The 23,643-nt window shown below is 46.2% G+C and overlaps 1 protein-coding gene across 6 annotated transcripts in view; it reads left to right on the top strand.

The window, feature by feature from the left end:
* LARGE1 (LARGE xylosyl- and glucuronyltransferase 1) overlaps positions 1 to 23,643 on the top strand; it is a 641,552-nt gene that overhangs the window by 568,271 nt on the left and 49,638 nt on the right. For 5 of the 6 annotated variants that reach the window (XM_055254495.2, XM_055254491.2, XM_055254492.2 and 2 more), the window contains one exon: positions 6,043 to 6,198. The exons of the other annotated variant lie outside the window; for it this stretch is intronic. In XM_055254495.2, the coding sequence (XP_055110470.2) occupies positions 6,043 to 6,198 (156 nt within the window). The remainder of the gene's footprint in view (positions 1 to 6,042; positions 6,199 to 23,643) is intronic. 6 annotated transcript variants of the gene reach the window in all.

Raw genomic sequence — 23,643 nt, 5'->3', positions numbered from 1 at the left:
TTAATAAACTCCTTTATGTATCTATCCTATTGGTTCCGTCCCTCTAGAGAACCCTGACTAATATACTGAGCAAGACAGATCTGATTTTGTTTTAAGCTTGAGCACGTACTCACTGAGTGACCCTGGGCTAGTCTGAGACTCACACTCATCCTCTGTAAAATGAAGATAATAATAGAAACCGCCGTACCAGGTTGTTTTGATTGAATGTGATCCCACAATCACATTTATGAATTTTGAGGGGGAGTGGGAGACAGTCCATTACATCTAATAAGCTATTCAACCCCCGCAGGAGAGAGTAAGGACAGTAGGGGGCTATTGAGGGAAAGGTGAGAGCTATTTTCCTTCCTCAATAATCCCATGATCACATTCAATGTAGAGAAGTAAATAATAGGTATTATGTATTTAATATCCATATATATGTATATGGATACATACATACATAAAAAACCCTGGCCTGGCCAGACGCAGTGGCTCAAAGTGCTGTAATCCTAGCAGTTTGGGAGGCTGAAGCAGGAGGATCACTTCAGTTTAGGAGTTTGAGACCAGCCTGGGCAACACTACAAAAAATAAAATTAGCTGGGCATGGTGGTGTGTGCCTGTAGTCCCAGCCACTCAGGAGAAGAATCACTTGAATCTGGGAGATTGAGGCTGCAGTGGGCCCAGATTGCACCACTGTACTCCAGCCTAGGTGATACAGCATAGACCCTGTCTCTAAAACAACAAATAAACAAACAAAAAACACCAGCCTAATGTCTAGCATATAATGGGTATTAAATACATGATGGCTATTTAGGTTGGTGCAAAAAGTAATTAAAATGGCAAAAACTGCAAGTACTTTTTGCACCAAACTAAATATTATTTGTTTAGATCCTAGCACAAGGTAATGGAGTATTCTATGTCCTGATGATTAAAAACTCAGGTGCAAAATGTAAATCTGAATATACCTTAATAGATTTTTGAATGGGCTTGCCGATCAGAGGGAGCTGGATTGCAAAGCACTCTTCAGAACCCCCTTTGCTTGCCCATGACCTCGCCATCCACTCCCCCATCTTCCTTCTTGTATAACACCAGCACTTGCCTGTAGTAAATACACAAACTAGACAGATGCAGAGCAGGATGAGGCTTGATGAGCTAACAGATGGCTTGGGGTGGGTTGTGGGGCACCAGGAGACCTGGGTCCTAGTCCCAACCCTGACTTGGCACAGACTCACCATATGATGTTGGGCAGACTCATTTCTCTGTAAATTTCACTCTCCTCATCTGTCAAATGCTCAGCCCTTTAGGACTAGATATGATAGTAGTTAAGAATCTCAGGTCTAGGCTTTAGAGCTGGCTTCCAGTCTCAGCGCTGCAACTTACCAGCTGTGAAATATAGGCAAGTCACATACCATCTCCATAAAGTGGACAATGGGATTCAAACGGGCTTGTTTGGAGGATTTAATGAGACCATGTCTCTTAAGTACCTGGCAGATTTGTGCACAATCCATTAAGCCTTGTTTGTGGTCCATAGGCCAGCCCTTCTCTTCACTTAGTTTAAGTTTCTCCCTGTTGAGGAAGCTTGCATTTCCTCAGTCAGATTCACATCCATCAACCTTCCTGCTGGCTCAGCACTTGGCAAGCACCAGCATCATTCGCAAAGACGACACGATCCTCTCACTGGGTGTGAGTGACACCAGCCCACATGCAATTATTTTAATGCGTGGCCCAGGATCTTATGCCCAGATCAAATGTGTTCTAAGGGGAGAGTCTTCCCTCTCATACCCTTCAAAAGGCACATCAAGAAAAGCACATATTGCACACTCGTCCGGCCCTGAAATGTAAGCCTCATCAAATAGTTTCATCCCTGCCAGCCGTCTCTACCCTCCTGAATGCTGAGTGCTTGCTTCCTGGCTGATGCCGGCAGGAAGGAGAAAGGAAGGCAGAACTCCTCCTTCCCTGCCCCGTCTTTGAGAGGGAAGGAAACCCACCCGTTACAGAGCCACTCTAACATGCAAGCACTGAGCTAGGCATTTGTTTAACCCTCTTACCTACTTTGCCAGGCTTCCTGATCGCCACCTTGCACTTGAGGAAACAGGTTCCAAGAAGAGAAACAAGTTGTTCAAGGACACACACAGCTAAGTAAAGAGCATAGCTGGAATTCAGACCTCGGCTGGTTTGAGGTCCATAGTTCTTACTCTGGCTACTGTATCATTCATTGTTGGTTATGGGAGGTCGTGGGGATGTGGTTTGGACCAAATAGGTTTCCCATAATTCATTGTGCCATGAGAGAGAAAATTGGTCTTCTAGAGCAATATTTATCCAGCCAGCTTCAATGCATATTGCTAATGCACATTCCCAAAACAGAGGACAGAGGGAGCTGGGTCTTCCAGTCCTCTCTTCAGATGGCAGGCTCTGGACCCTGCTGCAGACTCTCATAGATGAAACCCAACCAAAGGAGGGAAGCGGGAAGTGACTGAGCTGTGGACACCCAGTTCCTTCCCTCAGTGTCTTAGTCCAGTCTGGCTGCTTGATGTTTATTTCTCAGTTCTGGAGGCTGGGAAGTCCAAGGTTAGGGCGCTGGCAGATTTGGTGTCTGGTGAGGGCATGCTTTCTGGTTCATAGTCGGCACCTTTTCCATCTGTCTTCACTTGGTGGAAGCGAGCAAGGGAGCACTTCTGGGTCTCTTTTCTAAGGGGGCTAATCCACTCACGAGGATTCTTCCCTCGTGACCTAATGACTTCTCGAAGATCCCACCTCCTAATGTCATCACCTTGGCGATTAGGCTTTCAACATGTGAATTTTGTGAGGGAATGGGAGACAGTCCATTACATTTGATATACTGTTCAACCCCCACAGGAGGAGAGAGTAAGGGTAGCAGGGGGCTATTGAGGGAAAGGCTATTTCATTTCCTCTATAATCAGACAAAGCATGAAACAGAATGTTTTAAAAGCTTGGCTTCTGTCCTCCACAGTGTATAGGAAAGAACGTGGGCTTGGGAATCAGACATGCTTGTGTTTGAAGCCTAGCTCCCATGTTTACCAGCCAGGGGGCCATAGGCAAGTCACTTCTTCACTGTTTCTTCCTCTTTACCATTGCATGCCTTGCTAGGGTCATTGTGAGGACTAAAAGAAGCCAATGAATGTAAAACTGCTGGTGAAGTGTTCAACCCATGGGTGAGCCCCCCAGGAGAAGGCTCCCAGCCAAGGGCATGAGCAGGGGCCACTCAGTACAGGCTTCCCTTTCCCGTCACAGGTGTCCCATGGAAGGTTCTCTGGGGACTGTGCTCAGGTATTCACGCCATTGCACTGGGCTCAACCTTGCCTTGGTGTCTGCCAAGGAGCATTGAGAATATGATCATATATGACCAGGGCCACCTCACAGTGCAGCCCTCTTGGGGTCTTTCCCTGGCTTAGCTGTTTTTGATGGTGTGTGATTTCCCTCACCTGGACTCGACCTGTCCCCTTGGACCCTCTGCCTCCACCCATCATTCAGGGTTCGGCTCATGTGGCTCAGCTGTAAGAGACCATCTGATTGGCCCAGCCATCAGTCTCCTGGGTCCCTGTGTGCTGATCTCAGACACAGTGCAAGCCCAGTGAGTAGTTAAGCAGGTGGACTCTGGAGCCAGGCTTCAGAGGTTCCAGGCCTACTTTTCTGTGACCACAGGCAAATTACAGAGTCTTTTTGTGCCTCTCCTTCCCCATCTTTAAAATAGAGTTAATAATCTTGCTGTCCCATAGGCCTGTTATAAGTATTAAATAAACTAATACAAATTATATCTTACTAATCATGGTTATTCTATAGTAATAATGAATCATTTTTAATACTAACAATGAGTGCCACCAGATCATAATAAATTAAGGTGCTTTCTTAGAACAAATTTTAGTACTATTAAATATTCTAGGCCAGGCATGGTGGCTCACACCTGTAATCCCAGAGCTTTGGGAGGCCAAGGCGGGAGGATCACTGGAGCCCAGGAGTTTGAGACCAGCCTGGGCAACATGGCAAAACCCCATCTCTACAAAATACAAAAACTTAGCTGGGCATAGTGGCATGTGCCTGGTCCCAGCTATTCAGAGGGCTGAGGTGGGAGGATCACCTGAGCCCAGGAGGTCGAGGCTGCAGTGAGCCGAGAGTGCACTTTGTTATGACTATGTCACAAACAAATAAATACGTATTTTATAAATATTTTATTGCTTTTCCCAGATTTCTTTTTCCTGTGCATATCTTGTCTCTCCAATCAAACTGTCTGCAAGGCCTTCTGTCTCGGCTGGAAGTTACAACAGACTCATAACCATCATCCCAGGCTGTAGTTTTGCATCTCCCATCCTGCGACTTGCATCTTCTTCATTATAAATAGAGTGATCTTTCTGAAACCTAGAGTTAGGGATGTTCCTCCTCCTGAAAATCTGCAGTACCTACAGTCTAAGTGCTGACCATGGGCCTCTCAGGTCCAGGGCATGACCCCACGACGCCACTACCAACATTTTTCTGCCCCTTGTGCGGAAAGACCCCACATCTTTCCGCCCCTTGTGCTCCAGCTAAAGCACTTGAGTTCTCATGTTCCAAATGAGCCACACCACCCCACACAACACATCTTCCTTCTGTCCCAGGCCCTGTCTCCCTCAAGCTCCAGCACAAGCATCTTCTTCTTTGATGCTTCTCTGATCATTCTTCAGCTCTCATTTTTTCTTCTTCTTCTTCTTCTTCTTCTTTTTTTATTTTTTGAGATGGAGTCTCGCTTTGTTGCCTAGGCCAGAGTGCAGTGGTGCAATCTCGGCTCACCACAACCTCCACCTCCTGGGTTCAGGTGATTCTCTTACCTCAGCCTCCTGAGTAGCTGGGATTACAAGCACCTGCCACCACGCCCAGCTAATTTTTATATTTTTGGTGGAGACAGGGTTTCACCATGTTGGCCAGGCTGGTCTTGAACTCCTGACCTCAGGTGATCTGCCCGCCTCAGCCTCCCAAAGTGCTGGCATTACAGGCATGAGCCACCGCACCCGGCCTCTCATTTCTTCTTGATCGTCTCTCCATTATCACATTCAAATTACCTGTTTGTGGACACTTTTCCCCAACTGACCATGAGTGTGCCAAGGGAGGGACCCAGTGTCCCATGTCTCTGGCTGCTTCCCAGCCCTCTATACTCTAGGCACTCAGTAGTCAGAACTAGCATCTATTGAGCACTTACCATGTGCTAGGCATTATTTACATGTTTTGTAGGCATGAACTTGTTTATTTTTCAAAAAAGCTGAGACAGTGTATCATTCAACATCCTGGCTGGAGGCAGAAACCACAGCAATTATTTGAACAGAGAATTTAATCTTTAAAAATAGTTATGAGGCATAAAGTGTTCACTTGGTACAGGAAGCACTACCCTAGACCTGAAGAAATAGGAGGAGGAGGTAGGAATGATTAAAACCCGGGGCCAGGACCCAGACCTCTAGGATGGCGTCACCAGCCGATTCCAGAGGCAGCATCACTGGGCCGAGAAGTAGGGACAACGAAGCATGCTCTGAGTGTGGGGAAAACTGCAGAATGGATTTAGCTGCTGCTAAAGGAAGGAGGTGCCACTGCTGGGCTGAAAAAATGGGACTAGGGTGATGCCCACAGGGACAGAAAGCAGCAGGAGGAGCAAGCGCCTTTCTCCCCTTCCAGACCCTTCATGTCCCAGTCATGCTCCCTCTGGGTGGCACCTACAGGCAGCAGGTGGCCAAGCAGAATTAGGGTTTGCAGAGTCGTGGCCTAAGATCACATCTTAGGGCTGAGAGATGACAAGTAGTAACTGGCACAGATTATTCCCATTTCACAGATGAGGAAACTGAAGCACAGAGATTCAGTCACTTGTGTGAGATTAAAGGACTACCTAAAGCAGAGTCAGGGTTTGATCCCAGGTGACCTGGCCCCAGAGCCCTTATCCTTAACCATCTGCTAAAATGTTGAATGAGTGAACGAGCAGACCCTCAAATAATGCTTAGCCCAGTGCTGAGCCGTGGCTTCCTACAGGTGTGAGGGACCCCCACCCCACCCCCGCCATACCTGACTACTTCCTTATCTCCCTGCCAGGTCATTCACTGGAACTCCCCCAAGAAGCTCCGGGTGAAGAACAAGCACGTGGAGTTTTTTCGCAACCTCTACCTGACCTTCCTGGAGTATGACGGCAATCTTCTGAGGCGGGAACTGTTTGGCTGCCCCAGTGAGGCTGATGTCAACAGTGAAAACGTAAGTGGCTCGCAAGGCTGGACAGGGAAGGGGCGGCGTCTCTGCTCATCCATCAAGGACCTCCCCCATGCCAGGCTCTACGTCAGGCTCATGGCAGGACCTAGATGAACACAATGCCCAGGGTCCACCGTCTAGTCGGGGAGAGAGGTACACCAGCGGGTCTTTTGCATGCTCGTCACTGTGGATGCAGACAGGGTATGTTTGGTCCAGGCGAGGTGAAGTCAGAAGTGAGTTTCCAAGCAGAGGAAACAGAATGAACAAAACCACCAGTGAAAGGAAAGATCAAGTGTCTCTCATAGCCAGGAAACGCCAGCGTTTTTGTGGACATGATACCCACATGGGAGACCCAGGATTCAGTGTAGTCAGTGCATGGGGAAACACAAAAAGAGCTTTTCACGAGTAACTGGCTCCTTTAGGGTAAGCATGGGTGAAGACAGTATTAGGTAGGTACTAAGTCACCACTATAGCTACAGTCTACTATAGCTATTCCTGTTTCTCTGTTTCTTCACCACTTATAATTTGTTCATAGGCTGTATCTCATTTGATGTTCCTAGAAACCCACTTTTTTTTTTTTTTTTTTTTTTTTTTTGACAGAGTTTCACTCTGTCACCCAGGCTGCAGTGCAGTATGATCTCGGCTCTCTGCCTCCCAGGTTCAAGCGATTCTCCTGCCTCAGCCTCCCAAGTAATTGGGATTACAGGCATGCACCACCACACCCGGCTAATTTTTTGTATTTTTAGTAGAGACGGGGTTTCACTGTGTTAGCCAGGATGGTCTCAATCTCCTGACCTCGTGATCTGCCTGCCTCGGCCTCCCGAAGTGCTGGAATTACAGTTGTGAGCCACCACGCCCAGCCGAAACCCACTTTTTAGAGTTGAGTAAATTGAGGCACAGAGAGATTAGGCAGGTTGCCCATGGTCCCACAGGAAACAAGGAGCAACGTTGAGACTGGTTGTGAGTTCTTAGGATATAGAGAAGAGGCACTTTAACAGAAAGAGCAGGGCGTGGGGAGTCAGGCTGATCTGGGTTTGGCTTTAATTCCTTCCAGTTACTACCTGTGTGATCTCAAATAAGTGACTCAACCTCTGTGCTTCATTTTCTTCAACTGTCAAATGGGGAATAAAAACTTCTGTGGGGCCAGGCACGGTGGCTCACGCCTATAATCTCAGCACTTTGGGAGACTGAGGCGGGCGGATCACCTGAGGTCAAGAGTTCGAAACCAGCCTGGCTAACATGGTGAAACCCCATCTCTACTAGAAATACAAAAATTAGCTGGGCATGGTAGCAGGCACCTATAATTCCAGCTACTCGGGAGGCTGCGGTAGGAGAATTGCTTGAATCCAGCAGGCGGAGGTTGCAGTGAGCTAAGATCATGCCACTACACTCCAGCCTGGGCAACAAAGTTAGACTCTGTCTCAAAAACAACAACAACAACAAACTTACATGGGATGTTTTGAGAGTAGCTGAAAAGCTGCATGCAAAGCACCTAGCTTGGTGTTGGCCCTGTGTTAGATGCATAGTCAATATTTGCACTCTGCTCTTTCCTTGACCCTTAGTATTAGACACAAAAGTACCTGGTTCATTCCTTTAGGCAGCAAACATTTACTGAGGACCTTCTACTTGTTCTGCACACTGAGTATTCATAGGTGAAAAAGGACTTTGGTTCCTGATCTCATGATATTTATATTCTGGTAGAGGAGACACAGTTAATAACTAAACTCTCAGAAAACAATGATCAGCCAGTGGCAACCGCTACATAACAAAGTATTAGTGAGTAGCTCCGTTGGTTTAAGGATTTCTATGAGGAGGTGACATTTAGTCTAAAACCTAAATGACATGAACGAGCCTCCCACAGAAGAGCAAAGGGAGCACGTTCCAGGTAGAGGAAGTAGCTGGTGCATAGGCCCTGAGGCAGGACAGGTTCGGGGTGTGGAACAGAAGGATGGCCAGTGTGCCCAGGTGCTGGTGGGGAGGGAGGGCTCAGGTAGGCAGGAGCCAGATTGGTAAGAGGTTGTATGTTGGGTTTCAGATTCAGAATTTTGATTTATTGTTGTTGTTGTTGCTGTTTTTATAGTTATTTTTTATAGTTATTTTGGATGTAGTGAGAATTCTTTTAGGCTCCCAATGGCAGGGAAGGACACCTATGGAAGGACCAGAGGCATGTACTCGCCTGGCCTTTTATCAGGATGACCCTGGTCACAGTGCACCCCTGCTCTCTGTGACTGGGTCCCCAAGTCACAGTGGATCGCCACTGGCTCTGGCCCTTCTCCCCATCACCCTGGAGGTCTTCTCAACATTTGCCCCCCTTCGCATCTGGTGATAAAGGAAAGAAATCCATTAAGCACTCGTACTCTTTCAGATTCTGGGAAGCACTTAGAGGCTCAACAAACAATGTTCTTTCAGTTGTTCCTTCAGTTCTCTTTGCTCACATCAGTATTTGTCATCATCAAGATTTGAGTGCCCATTCGGCACATTTTTCCAAACGTTAAATGGAAACTGTTCTTGTACCTCGTTTATTTCCCCCCTCCGTGGAGAAGGCTCCCATAAAAAGCCTTGCAGGATGAAGCCGTCAGTTAATCATCTGTATCGGTGCGTTTCCGTGCCATGCTGCTGCTCAGTGTCATAAGAAATGAGACTCCTTTTATGAGTGACTCACCAGCTTTTCCTACCATCTCCTTCCCCTGGGGGGATCGTCGAGGTGAGGAAGTCGTCGGTGGTCTTTCTCGGAATCGGTGACCATATTTATTTGCTCAGGAAGAATGTGGGAATGCTGGCCATCTGCCAGGAGCCATTAGATCACGGGGGTTGAACTTAGAGACTGAGCCCGCCCCTGTATGTAAGTGGCCTGCCGCTTAACAACTCTTAGAGATGCCAACAGGAAGGGCCGTCCAGGCCCAGGAGGCCCGTGAATGAGAGAGCAGCCTTTTCTAAGCAGTCACCATGGCTGTCATACCAGTCTCTCTCTCCTCTCTCCCTTGACCACTGTGCATGGGCCACATCCACCTCCTTTCTGTGCCTTCTACATTCCGGGCTCACCATAGGGCCTTCGTGCTTACTGTTCCCACTGGTAGGAACACCCTGACCCTCTGTGTTTAAATGTCTCAGCTGTGACATCACAGAAACTTTCCAATCCCCTACCCCCACACAGAGTAACCCATTAAGTCACTGTCTATGACATGCCCTGTTTCTTTTTGTTTGGTGGGTTTTTTTGTTTGTTTTTTGGTTTGTTTGTTTGTTTGTTTGTTTCTTTGAGACAGATTCTTGCTCTGTCGCCAGGCTAGAGTGCAGTGGCACGATCTCAGCTCACTGTAACCTTCGCCTGTCCGGTTTAAGCAATTCTCCTGCTTCAGCTTCCTGAGTAGCCAGGGCTACAGGTGCACGCCACCATGCCCAGCTAATTTTTGTATTTTTAGTAGACACAGGGTTTCACCATGTTGGCCAGGATGGTCTTGATCTCTTTCATGATCCACCTACTTCGGCCTCCCAAAGTGCTGGAATTACAGGCGTGAGCCACTGCACCCGGCTTTTTTTTTTTTTTTTTTTTTTTTTTTTTTGAGACAGAATGTTGCACTGTCGCCCCAGCTGGAGTGCAGTGCCACGATCTCGGCTCACGGCAACCTCCGCCTCCCAGATTCAAGCAGTTCTCCTTGGTTCAGCCTCCCAAGTGGCTGGGATCAGAGGTGCCTGCCACCATGCCCGGCTAACTTTTTTTGTGTTTTTAGTAGAGACAGGGTTTCACTGTGTTGGCCAGGCTGGTCTCAAACTCCTGACCTCAGGTGATCCACCTGCCTCAGCCTCCCAAAGTGCTGGGATTACAGGCATGAGCCACTGCACCCAGCCCCTGTTTTCTTTTTGTCAGAGCATCTACTCCTGTTTACAATTACCTGGTTCACATGTTCGTTTCCTACGTTTTTTCATAAATGTAATACCAAAACATAAGACTCTTAAAGACTTTGTACTGTTCACCTCTGAGGTTCTCCATCCTAGCATAGGCTAGAACCAAGCACATAATAAGCACCTAATAAATATTTATTGAGTGAATGTCCTAAGTAAATTTAAGAAGTAAGAATGAAGTACCACCAGATAAAGGGAAGAGCAGATGAAGAAGTGAACTATTAAAAGAGAACATGCTGGAAGTTTGTGTACCAGAGCACAGGCATGTTGGGGGCATGGCTAGGAACAAAGCTGACCAGGAGGTGCCCTGACTGTGCTGAGAAGCTTGGAGTTTCTCCTCAGGGCAGTGAGGAGCCACCGAAGGGTTTTAGTGATGGGCAGATTTATATTAGAGAACAATCACTCAAGGTAGAGGATGAAATGAAAAAGACAAAACTGGAGGGACCACTTAAAGGACATTGCCCCGGCTGGGCGTGGTGGCTCACACCTGTAATCCCAGCACTTTGTGAGGCTGAGGCAGGCGGATCATGATGTCAGGAGATCGAGACCATCCTGGCTAACACGGTGAAACTCCATCTCTCTAAAAATGCAAAAAAATAGCCAGGTGTGGTGGCGGGCACCTGTAGTCCCAGCTACTCAGGAGGCTGAGGCAGGAAAATGGCATGAACCCGGGAGGCGGAGCTTGCAGTGAGCCAAGATCACGCCACAGCACTCCAGCCTGGGCGACAGAGCGAGACTCCGTCTAAACAAATAAGGACGTTGTCCCATCCCAGGCAAAAACATGATGGATGGGACTCTGATCTAGGACTGTAGCGGTGGGAATGGAGAGAGCAGATGGATTGTTTCGTGGATGCTAAGAACATGGGAGCAGGTGCAGCTAGCACTCAAACGTCAAGACAAGCAGGTTCCTGTGCCCTCCTCCAGCCCCGTTCCTCTGCTGGCTGGGGCTGGGGCTGGGGCTGGAGCTGGGGCAAAGAGAGAGTCTGTAAACATTGCACTCCTGAACCACGGCTCTGTAGGGAGTTTACCACCTGGTCCTCCACAGCATGTCAAGTGTTATCTGCAGACACAACCGGAGGGAAAGGGTATGATCTTGGATCCAACCCAAAGCCGATGCTCCCAGCTCTGTGGGAAGAGGTCATTAGAGCTGTGATAAGTGCACAGATGGTGGTGAGTCTGAAAGAAACCAAGTCAGGAACCTCTTCTTTGGACTTGAGATCCTAGATGGGAGCAGGCTCTGATGGCAGTGTCTAAGTGACTTAAGACTCCTTTCATCCACTGTATTAGTCCATTTTCATGCTGCTGATAAAGACATACTCGAGACTGGGTAATTTATGAAGGAGAGAGGTTTAATTGACTCACAGTTCCACACAGCTGGGGAGGCCTTACAATCGTGGCGGAAGAGCAAGGGACGTCTTACACAGTGGCAGGCAAGAGAAAGAATGAGAACCAAGGGAAAGGGGTTTTCCCTTATAAAACCATCAGATCTCATGAGACTTATTCACTACCATGAGAACAGTATGGGGGGAACCTGCCCCCATGATTCAGTTAACTCCCACTCCCACAACATGTAGGAATTATGGGAGCTACAATTCAAGATGAGATTTGGGTGGGGACACAGCCAAACCGTATTATCCACCCAGTTGATCATTCACTTAGTTGCCAGACACAGGGCTAGTGTTCCAGCAGGCAGCATTGCAGATTGAAGCTCGGCTCTTGCATTGACTGTTGAGTGAGGGATACAGACAAGCAGAGGATTATTAAGTGGTGTGATTAGTGCCAGAATAGTGGTAGTGCTTTGAGAGCACACGGGAAGGGCATTTTACACAACTAGGGAGAGAAGGTGCATCAAGGAAGACTTCCTGGAGGAGGTGAGATTTAAAGGATGATAAGGAGGAGTGAAGGAGTCTGAAGGGTAAACTTAGTGGGAGGGAAGGAGGGAGCAGCATGAGCACTGGAGACCAGCAGCGAACACAAGCATGATCACTCAAGGACCTGCTGGGAGCTCAGATTCAAGTGAAGGCAGTGTGAGAACTATAAAAATGGCTGCACAGGCCAGGTGCGGTGGCTCATGCCCATAATCCCAGCACTTTGGGAGGCCAAGGCGGGCAGATCACCTGAGGTCAGGAGTTCAAGACCAGCCTGGCTAACGCGGTGAAACCCCGTCTCTACTAAAAGTACAAAAATTAGCTGAGCATGGTGGCGTGTGTCTGTAATCCCAGCTACTCGGGAGGCTGAGGCAGGAGAATCGCCTGAACCTGGGAGACGGAGGATGCAGTGAACCGAAATCATGTCATTGCACTCCAGCCTGGGCAATAAGAGCAAGACTCCGTCAAAAAAAAAAAAAAGAAAAAAGAAAAAAAGAAAGAAAGAAAGAAAGAAAGAAAGAAAGAAAGAAAAGAAAAAGAGAAAGAGAAAGAAAGGAAAGAAAGAGCTGCACAAGTTAATTTTTGCATTATTTTAATTTTTTTCACTGGGAAATTGATAATGACAATAAGAGTATGAGCTCTCTGGTAATCGGAATCGCTCATTTAATAGACACATGACCTCAGATAAGTCACCTAAATGCTGTGAGCCTCAGGTTTACCATCTGAGAAATGGGTACATGACACCATTGCCATGGGGTTTTATGGACAATTGAAGGCCAAAAAAGAAGGACTTGGCACCAGGAACGCAGTGTGCCTTGGAATGAGTTTCTTCACAGACCCCAATGCCTGACCTGTGTGATCATAATCCACTGTTCCACACATAGGCTTCAGGTTTTATTAGCAACTCGGGTAAAAAGACCTAGCAGAGAAGGGAACCTGTAGAGTCTCTGAGAAATCTGTCTGTAAAGCATGTGAGGGGGTGTCACATTTGCTGTAGGTCAAACAATCCCAAGTATCCCCACCAATTCAGAAATTCAGGGTAGGAAGAAGAGGCCATTTGGTTTACCTTGCTGCCAAAATAAAAATAAAAATAAATACATCTAGTCAGGGATGCAATTCTTCATCAAGTAGCCAAGATGTGAGGGGCAGAGCCCCATTTCAGAGCCACTGGTTGGGCTACTTGCTCTAGGACAAGACAGTTTGATTTGCAAGAGAACAGGCTCCCCCAGTGCTATGGAATGACAGTAGCTAACTGGCCACAGCCACTTGTCTCTCATAGTTTGGGCATCTCTCCCTGGAACTTGTAAATTCTTTATGTAGTGCGGTAAGCATTTGGTATGCATTGGTTATTATGAGTTGACTGATTGACATAGGGATGGAGGTTAGAATTCTATACCTTAGCATTTCTCTGCCTTTTCCTCAGCAACCCAGCCCCTCAAGAATATCCAAGAAATGGCAGGGTGCAGTAGCTTATGCCTGTAATCCTAGCACTTTTGGAGGCAGAGGCACAAGGATTGTTTGAGCCCAGAAGTTCAAGGTTGAAGCGAGCTATGATGGATCCACTATACTCCAGCCTGTGTGATGGAGTGAAACCCAGTCCCTAAAATTAAATTAAATTAAATTAAATTTATAAAAGAATATCCAAGAAACCCCAGGACTCTCCCAGAACATAGTTGGATAATCAGAGCTATTCTCTACCATTTTATCTATTCAGAATCCTTCCACAGTATCCCTAATAGGCTTGCATCTGGCTTCTGCTGGAATCCTCCCACAGACAGGGAGCTCACCACCTTCCAAGGCAGCTTACCTTGCCATTGGAAAGCTCCAGATGCTAATCTGTTCTACCTCATGTTGGGCTGAAATGTTCCCCTCTGTAAATAACCCACTGATCTGAGCCCTGTCCTCTGGAGTCTAGGTTTTGTTGGGTTTTGTTGTTGTTGTTCTGTTTTTTTAATGAAACATAAGGAAATAAGGATCCTTCCACCTCCTTAGTACCTGACAGCCCAGAAGATAGCATAGAAAGTTTCCATTCAGTTTGCTATTTAGAAACATACAATGCTCCCTAAGTATCGTATTTGTAGGGTGATGCTTTATCATCAAGAAGGTCTTGCTCCACCTAAGAGAATTTCCAACTAAAGGAACCTCATCTTTTTAAATGCAAAAACCATTAAAATAGATGAATTTTAACCAATGTGGACAGGAAACTTGCTGCTAAAGTGTATGCCCTTCCTTTAGTAAGCAAACACTAAACTCAGTTTAGTATTAAACTGAGTTTACAGTATTTGATGACTACAGTTGCACTGAAAAGGCTGGAGGATGTGGGGGACGGGGGGTTGGCCAGAGGAGGAAAGACACTGTTTAACCTGGCAGGAAATGGCCCCAGACTATTCACTGCTTATTCTGTGGATTCCTTTCTGACAGCTGTCACTTTGTGCTTATCAGCTTCAGAACAACCCTTTCTGGGCTCGCCTCCTTGTTTCTTCTTTCCAAGGCAGCCAACGCTCCCTTCCCCCCACAAAAAAAAACCCACAAAGGTATTTAATTTAGAAAGACTGATGGTAAAAGAATGATCTGTTATGTTAAAAGCTAGATTATGAAACATACCAAACATCCACAAACTACAAAAAAAAATAACACTGGATACCAATGAATTTTTGAATGTATATGGAATTGTAAGTCAACAGCCAGTGTCTCCATCCCCTGCCCACAGCAGACATCACTAATTGATGACTGCATTGTTCACCTATGCCCAACTTCTTTATCCTCCTCAAAACAGCACTCTGAGTAATCAGTATTGGTCTGCTAGCCTCCTAGTGATAGCAGGGAACCAAAGCCTGCCGGATAGGTATTAGTCATTCTGGTCTCTCCTGCATGAGCACAGCTCTTTGTGCTGTTCTAAGACCTTTCTCTGCTTGCTTCTAGCTTTTGGGAATTGGAAATTTTCTGCAGGGAAAGAAAGAGAAAGGGAAATACAACTTTAATCTTCACCACAAAGGAAGGGAGTCATTATGAGTCACATCTCACAGACAAGGAAAGGAAGGCTTCAAAGAAATGATTTACTTGTTCAAGGCCACACAACTCCTAAGTGCTGGGGCCAAGATTAGAAACCAGGTCTACCTAACTCTAAAGCCACAAGACAAGGAAGTGCTTCCCAAATGGATGTTGCTATGTATGTCATATTAATGTAATAGTAAGTTACATTATTACATATATCCAGGTTATTCCACAATTCTCCTAGTTGTTATATGGATACGGTTTTCTTACTCTTTCACTAACCCTTCAAGGTACTTCCTGTTATCTCCTTTTTTATTATTTATTTGTTTTATTTTATTATTATTATTATTTTGAGACACTCTCGCTCTGTCACCCAGGCTAGAGTACAGTGGCACAATCTCGGCTCACTGCAACCTCCGCCTCCCGGGTTCAAGCAATTCTCTGCCTCAGCCTCCTGAGTAGCTGGGATTACAGGCGCCTGCCACCATGTCCGGCTAATTTTTGTATTTTTAATAGAGATGGGGTTTCACCATCTTGGCCAGGCTGATCTTGAACTCCTGACCTCGTGATCCACCCGCTTCGGCCTCCCAAAGTGCTGGGATTACAGGCGTGAGCCACTGCTGTTATCTCCATTTTATACAGAAGGAAGTAGAAGTTCAGAGAGGTGAATTCATAGAACAGGTTGGTGGCAGAGCTGAAGCCGGTATCAAGCCCTGATTCATAGTTGAGTGGTCTCTCTATGACTATTTAAAATGCACCTCTATCTAAAATTGCAATGCCTGTCCCATACCCCAGCACTCCCTCTCTCCAGGGCTCCTTCATTTTTCTCCATAGTACTTATCACTAATATATTCATGACTTATTTATTTTTGTTGATTATGTCTCTACCCACTAGAATGTAAGCTCTGTGACTACAGGGCTTTTTATCTGTTTTATTCATCAGTACATCTTCATTAAAGAGTGCCTGGCACCGGATCTGTGCTCAATAAATCTTGTCGAACAAATGAACTATAACAAGTCCTTTTCTTGAAGCATTTGTGGTGTGCCAGAAACATCCCTCCACTTGGACTCAGAAAATTTGGCCCAAGCTGGGCATAGTGGCTCCTACCTGTAATCCCAGCACTTTGAGAGGCTGAGGCAGGAAGATCACTTGAGCCCCAGGAGTTTCAGACCAACCCAGGCACCATAGTGAGACCTCGTCTCTATGAAAAATAAGCAAACCACGCATGCCTGTGGTCCTAGCTCCTCAGGAGGTTGTGGTGGGAGGATCACTTGAGCCTGGGAGGTCGAGGCTTCAGCGAGTCGAGACGGCACCACCACACTCTAGCCTGAGTGACAGAACAAGACCCTGTGGTCCTAGACCAGATCTATGACTTTAGGCATAACTCTAGCCTTACATGAACCTCGGTTTTCCCATCTGTAAAATGATCAGTAAATGCACCCACACCAGGCTATTTGAGGAGAGTTAAAGGGGTTAAAGTATTCAAAGTGCTGCACCATCTAGGCAGTTACTGTTACGAGTATTTTCTAGAAAGCTTGTCTTGGATACCCGCTCTCTCAACTGGTGTGAGATCACTGCCTCACCTCTGAAATGAAGAAGGCTTCCAAGCTTAACTCTCTCACGCTATGAAGGTGACAGGCCACTTCCAAGGCTACATTCTCTGACACTAAGCCCACTAAGAGGAAGAAACAACAGCATCACCTCAACTAGAAGTTAAAAATAAGACACATATAAACAGATTCTATAACATTTTATGGCATCACCCCACAAGGCAATGCCAAGAAACAGATGGCTCTGTGGAAACAGCTGTATCTCAGAAAAACCCCGGAGAAAGCCCAGAATGCATTCCTGCTCTCACATGCGAGTCACATGTCGCCAACTCTTCAGTCACGCAGCAGGCAACAGAGCCCAGGATGGACAGACCCAAAACCCTAAGACAAGCTAGGATGCTCAAGGCCAGTCTCCAAGGACCCTCCAGGAATGTGTTAAGCTCCAGAGAGAGAGGGTGAAGGGAAGAGGAGCTGTGGGATCAAGAGACTCAGTAGCTACAAGTCTGGGCCACGGTTTCCCCTTGTGGCCTGGCTGCCTTGATCCTATTCAGCTGCAACTTACACAGAGCCCTACTTCACCCCTCTAGGCACTGGTTGTCATCTCTCTGCACTTGCCAGGTGTTCGGCCCTCCCTTGTCTATAAAGCAGCTCCCTCCCTTCCTCTCCTTTCTACCAGATCTCCCTTTCTCAAGTAGCATCTCTTACTTATACAGTAGATAAGAGGGTAGCTCTGGAATGAGGCTGCCTCATGTGAAATCCCAGCTGGACAGCCAGCTGTGGGATTCCAGGTGATCTGCTTAAACTCCCTGCACCTCAGTTTTCTCATCTGTAAGATGGAAATCAGTTATTCCTATCTGATAGACTTAAGAGGAATCGATAAGGTAAGACAGGGCCAGGAGCTTAGAACAATGTGGCAGATGGCAAAGGCCCCCCAACATTAAGGTCTGTGTTATGATTGCACTGTGTTTGTAATTAGTGACTCGCTTCATTGCCTCTCCTCCTAGACCATAGGAATAATACAAGTGCAGAAGCAGGAGCTCATTCCCCATTCCTAGCACAAGACTTGGCATAAAATAAGAGCCTATGAATTGTATGTGATGTGTGAATTAATACTGATAACTGGGAGGGAGGAGACCAAGCCTTTTTCTTATCTCCTCCAAGTCGAGGTCAGGGCTGGGCAGACCCTCTCTGAACCTTCACTCAACAGTCCTGAATGCAGCCGCCTATCTCCCTGCAAAAGAATGAAAATGGACTCATAGTTTGGTTTCCTTAGTAAAAAATGCTTTGGGTTCCTGGAACTTGTTGATTAATACACACAGCAGGCAACGAGGGAGGTCGTGAGCTTTTTCTGCCTGTCTGTGTGGCTTAATAAGATGTAACTGCTTTGTGGAAACCACAGGGACAAGCTCTGGGTTAGGTTTCAGGAGACCAGAGTTGGAGCCCCAGCTTCTCTGAGCACCTTGGGCCCTCATCTGTCAACTGAGGGCCCTAAGGGCAGCCTTGCCTGTCTCATGCAAGCACTGGGGAGGAGGAAAAATGAAATAGTGGATATGAAGCCACCAAAAAGTGAAAGCAAGTTGAAAGTGCAAAGCAACATGCTTGAGTGGTAATTTCCCCATCAGTGATTTCACCCATTGCCCCAAGACATCAGAAGGAGGGGTGTCACAGGAAGAAAGAAACGGGGCCTCCCAGACTCCTTAATTGGTCCATCCTACTATGTCTCCATCACTTACAGGCTACAAGCGTTCAAATATGCCTGTTAGTTAACGTAGCACAAGCAGCTGTAATGTGGCTCAACCTGCTGGAAGTTGATTACTTGCAGAAAGTCCAAATGAGTGTTCATGATTGGCAGGTAGCTTTTCTGCAGGTTGAAGGACCCAGGATCCTTTTGTCTTGTGGCTCTGCCTCCACAGAACCCCAGCCTGCTCTACAGGATTCTCTTGCTCTGGCTGTCAGCCAAGAAAAGAAGGTGAATAAAGTTTGTGCCTGAGCAAGGCTTCAGAGTGGTGCCTGTACTAGCCAGAGCCTTTCCAGACTCCAATGGCCAGAGCTCTATCACAGAGTTATTCTTAACTGCAAGGAGACTGGAGATACAGCCTAGCTCTGTGCCCAGGAAGAGAGGAGAACATGGATATTGGTGAGCACAGGATGTTTCTGCCACCACGTGAAATACGTGTATTGAGTCCTCTGCAGTCACAAAATTGTTTAGTGTTAGAACCAGAAAGAAGCCCAGAGGCTGACCAACCAGGCATTGTAGTGACTTGGTTACCTGCAAGAATTCAGAGGAAATACACCTGGGTTTGAATCTCAGCTACTCTGTTCGTGCATTGTATAACCTTAAGCAATGGCTAAACCTTTCAGATGATGAATGTCTTCTTCTACTAAAGAGGACTAAGAGTGGTTCCTAATCTATAGAGTTGATGTGAGTCTTACATGAGAAAGAACCTGCAAAGCTCTCCCCACTTGACCTGACCCATTGAGTGCATGATCCTTGAGAGTCACTTTAGGAAGCCCAAACCCTTTGTCTTACTAATTCAGAGACATGACTTGCTCAAGGTGACATAGAAAATGAGTGTCAGAGATATCAGGTCTCGCTTTTCAGTTATCCCCATAATCTCACTCCTTAGTTTGCGCAACCGTGAACAGAAGTCTCTAAGGCCAGAGCGCAGGATGCACTTGTACCCCCTCTGGATCCTCAGGCATAACCAGCCATCATTTCCAGCAGCTTGAAAGGTCAGTCTAGGCCACTATCCTTAAAGATGAGGAGAAATAAATGCAAACTGCCTAACGGGCCATTTTCCCTTGAGTCCAGATCTCCCTCTGCCTCAGCTGGCTGCCCAAAGAAGCAATTTAGCAAATGCATTTTATCTGAGGAGAAATCTGTCTTTTGTTTCTGTGCCTCCCTTGTCAGGAGCCCTCTGTTCCCTGTGGCAGTGGCCGGAGAGCAGGGTACAGTAGCATTCAGACCCTGTTAATGAAATACTCCCTCCGGCTCCATGGCTCTCCAGAGAAATTACCTAAACCCTGGGTGAAAAGGAGGCAGGTTTTGTTCTTGATTTTTTTTGTTGTTTGTTTTTTGGGGGGTTTGTTTGTTTGTTTTTGGTTTTTTATTGTTTTTTTGTTTTGCTTTTTTGTTTGTTTGTTTGTTTGTTTGTTTTTGAGATGGAGTCTTGGTCTGTCGCCCAGACTGGAGTGCAGTGGCACGATCTCAGCTCACTGCAACCTCCACTTCCTGGGTTCAAGCTGTTCTCCTGCTTCAGCTCCCGAGTAGCCTCCCACCACCACACCCAGCTAACTTTTGTATTTTTAGTAGAGACTGGGTTTCCCCATGTTGGCCAGGCTGGTCTCGAACTCCCGACCTCAGGTGATCCGCCCGCCTTGGCTTCCCAAAGTATTGGGATTACAGGCATAAGCCACCATATCTGGCCAGTTTCTAAACTGCTAGAGTCTCCCCATTGAGATAACATTAGCCACGCAGTCAGGAATAAGCAAGCCTAAATTAGAATTTGAAAAGGTACATAATATAATCATAACCACATTGCTTAGGTTTGGGTAGCACTTTACAGTTCACAAAGCACTTTTACATGCATTAGCTCATTTGAGAAAATTGCAGGGAATTAGTTAACTACAGAAAAGTTTAAGAAGCCAGTAAAATTCATCTGTGAATCCACCACTCCGAAAATCTTTGTTAGCATTATAATGTGTTCCCTTCTGTTTTTGAGTGGGCTTTTCTTTTTTCCTTTCGTCTTTTGCCTGCATTGGGACCACAGTTTTTTATGGCCTGCTTCGTTCACGGAACATTGTGTCTTCTACCATCTCATTTGATTCTCACCTCCATCCCCTGGGAAGAAGTAATTGTGTAGTGAAATGTCCCTGGTTTGAGGTCCGAAGACTGGATTCCCATCCTGGACTTCTTCTCGCTCACTGAAGCAGATTACTGAAAGCTCCTGAACCTTAGTTTCCTCCTTTGTACAACAGATGTGTGTGTTGAAGGATTAAATTGATGAAGCAATGCACCTGAAAACATTTAGCATTGCGCCAGTCACATAGTAGGTACCCGGTTAGTATTAGCTGGATCAAGGTGCAAAGCACCATGTAGAGGAGAAATGAACATGCACGTTCAAGGATGGCATCTGGTTGGCCCAGAGTCCTATGGACAGGTATGTCTGACAGCATACCTGACTTTCTTCTTTCCTGTTTTTGTTTTTGTTTTGTTGTTGTTGTTGTTGTTGGAGACAGAGCCTCACTCGACATGTCACCCAGGCTAGAGTGCAATGGTGTGATCTCGGCTCACTGCAAACATCCCCTCCCAGGTTCAAACGATTCTCCTGCCTCAGCCTCCCAAGTAGCTGGGACTACAGGCGCATGCCACCGCACCCAGCTAATGTTTTGTATTTTTAGTAGAGACCAGGTTTCACTGTGTTAGCCAGAATGGTCTCAATCTCCTGACCTCATGATCTGCCTTCCTTGGCCTCCCAAAGTGCTGGGATTACAGGCGTGAGCCACGGTGCCCAGCCACCTGACTTTTTTTCTACAATACCCACTGTGGTTGGTAAATGACAATATTCCCTAGATAATATCCTTTAAACACTGCAGCAAGGGCTGCAGGTGAGCTTGGGATGTGGATGCCACTGAATCCCATTACTGGTACCATGAAGTTCAGAGCTGGAGGTGGCCTCTTTCCCAGGACTGCCCTAGTCAATCCCACTAGGGCAGGTGTACTTTGGAAGTCCCGGGAGCTCCTCCGTTGACCAGTACTCCTCCTAACATGCAGGGGCTGAGCACATCCAACAGAGGCTTGCTGAACATCCAAGATGGATCACATCGGCCACACAGTCAGCAATAAGCAAGCCTAGATTAGGATTTGAAAAGTACATGATGTAATCATAACCACATTGCTTAAGTTTCTGCAGCACTTTAGAGTTTACAAAACACTTTACATGCATTAGCTCATTTGAGAAAAATGCAGGGAATTAACTAACTACAGAAAAATATAAAGAAGCCAATAAAATTCATCTGTGAATCCACCACTCAGAAAATCTTTGTTAACATTGGATATAGAACCTGGATATTGCTAGGTGCGGATGGTTCAGAAATGAAGGGGATACAGCTCCTGCTGTTAGGAACTCACCATATGGATGCTTTTTAGAAAGTGGTTCCTGGAGCCATTTACCTGGGAATGTCTTTTTCCCCAACTCAAGGGTATGTACCTGTGTGTGCATATAAAGAGAAGGAGAGGCCAGACGCAGTAGCTCATGCCTGTAATCCCAGCACTTTGGGAGGCCGAGGCAGGTGGATCACCTGAGGTCAGGAGTTCAAGACCAGCCTGGCCAACATGGTGAAACTCTGTCTCTACTAAAAATACAAAAATTAGCTGGGCGTGGTGGTGGGCACCTGTAATCCCAGCTACTAGGGAGGCTGAGGCAGGAGAATCACTTGAACCTGGGAGGCAGAGGTTGCAGTGAGCCGAGATCGTGCCACTGCACTCCAACCTGGGCGACAGAACGAGACTCCATCTCAATCAATCTACCAGTCAGTCAATAAAGGGGATGAGAAACCGCCATACACGCATGTGTCTCTCATTCTGCACTCACTAGTGGCCATTTTCTTTTTTTTTTTTTTTTTTTCTTGTTATGTTTTTAATTAAATTTTTCTTTTTTTTTTTTTTTATTATACTTTAGGGTTTTAGGGTACATGTGCACAATGTGCAGGTTTGTTACATATGTATCCATGTGCCATGTTGATTTCCTGCACCCATTAATTCGTCATTTAGCATTAGGTGTATCTCCTAATGCTGTCCCTCCCCCCTCCCCCCACCCCACAACAGTCCCCGGAGCGTGATGTTCCCCTTCCTGTGTCCATGAGTTCTCATTGTTCAATTCCCACCTATGAGTGAGAACATGCGGTGTTTGGTTTTTTGTCCTTGCGATAGTTTACTGAGAATGATGTTTTCCAGTTTCATCCATGTCCCTACAAAGGACACGAACTCATCATTTTTTATGGCTGCATAGTATTCCATGGTGTATATGTGCCACATTTTCTTAATCCAGTCTATCGTTGTTGGACATTTGGGTTGGTTCCAACTCTTTGCTATTGTGAATAGTGCCGCAATAAACATACGTGTGCATGTGTCTTTATAGCAGCATGATTTATAGTCCTTTGGGTATATACCCAGTAATGGGATGGCTGGGTCAAATGGTATTTCTAGTTCGAGATCCCTGAGGAATCGCCACACTGACTTCCACAATGGTTGAACTAGTTTACAGTCCCACCAACAGTGTAAAAGTGTTCCTATTTCTCCACATCCTCTCCAGCACCTGTTGTTTCCTGATTTTTTAATGATGGCCATTCTAACTGGTGTGAGATGGTATCTCACTGTGGTTTTGATTTGCATTTCTCTGATGGCCAGTGATGAGGAGCATTTCTTCATGTGTTTTTTGGCTGCATAAATGTCTTCTTTTGAGAAGTGTCTGTTCATGTCCTCTGCCCACTTTTTGATGGGGTTGTTTGTTTTTTTCTTGTAAATTTGTTTGAGTTCATTGTAGATTCTGGATATTAGCCCTTTGTCAGATGAGTAGGTTGCAAAAATTTTCTCCCATTGTGTAGGTTGCCTGTTCACTCTGATGATAGTTTCTTTTGCTGTGCAGAAGCTCTTTAGTTTAATGAGATCCCATTTGTCGATTTTGGCTTTTGTTGCCATTGCTTTTGGTGTTTTAGACATGAAGTCCTTGCCCACGCCTATGTCCTGAATGGTATTGCCTAGGTTTTCTTGTAGGATTTTAATGGTTTTAGGTCTAACATATAAGTCTTTAATCCATCTTGAATTAATTTTTGTATAAGGTGTAAGGAAGGGATCCAGTTGCAGCTTTCTACATATGGCTAGCCAGTTTTCCCAGCACCATTTATTAAATAGGGAATCCTTTCCCCATTTCTTGTTTTTGTCAGGTTTGTCAAAGATCAGATAGTTGTAGCTATGCGGCATCATTTCTGAGGGCTCTGTTCTGTTCCATTGATCTGTGTCTCTGTTGTGGTACCAGTACCATGCTGTTTTGGTTACTGTAGCCTTGTAGTATAGTTTAAAGTCAGGTAGCGTGATGCCTCCAGCTTTGTTCTTTTGGCTTAGGATTGACTTGGCGAT

Source organism: Symphalangus syndactylus, chromosome 18 (genome assembly GCF_028878055.3).
Source record: "Symphalangus syndactylus isolate Jambi chromosome 18, NHGRI_mSymSyn1-v2.1_pri, whole genome shotgun sequence".
Lineage (NCBI taxonomy): Eukaryota > Metazoa > Chordata > Mammalia > Primates > Hylobatidae > Symphalangus > Symphalangus syndactylus.
Note: the sequence above shows the minus strand (reverse complement) of the source record. Positions and strands in the feature narration are given on the sequence as shown.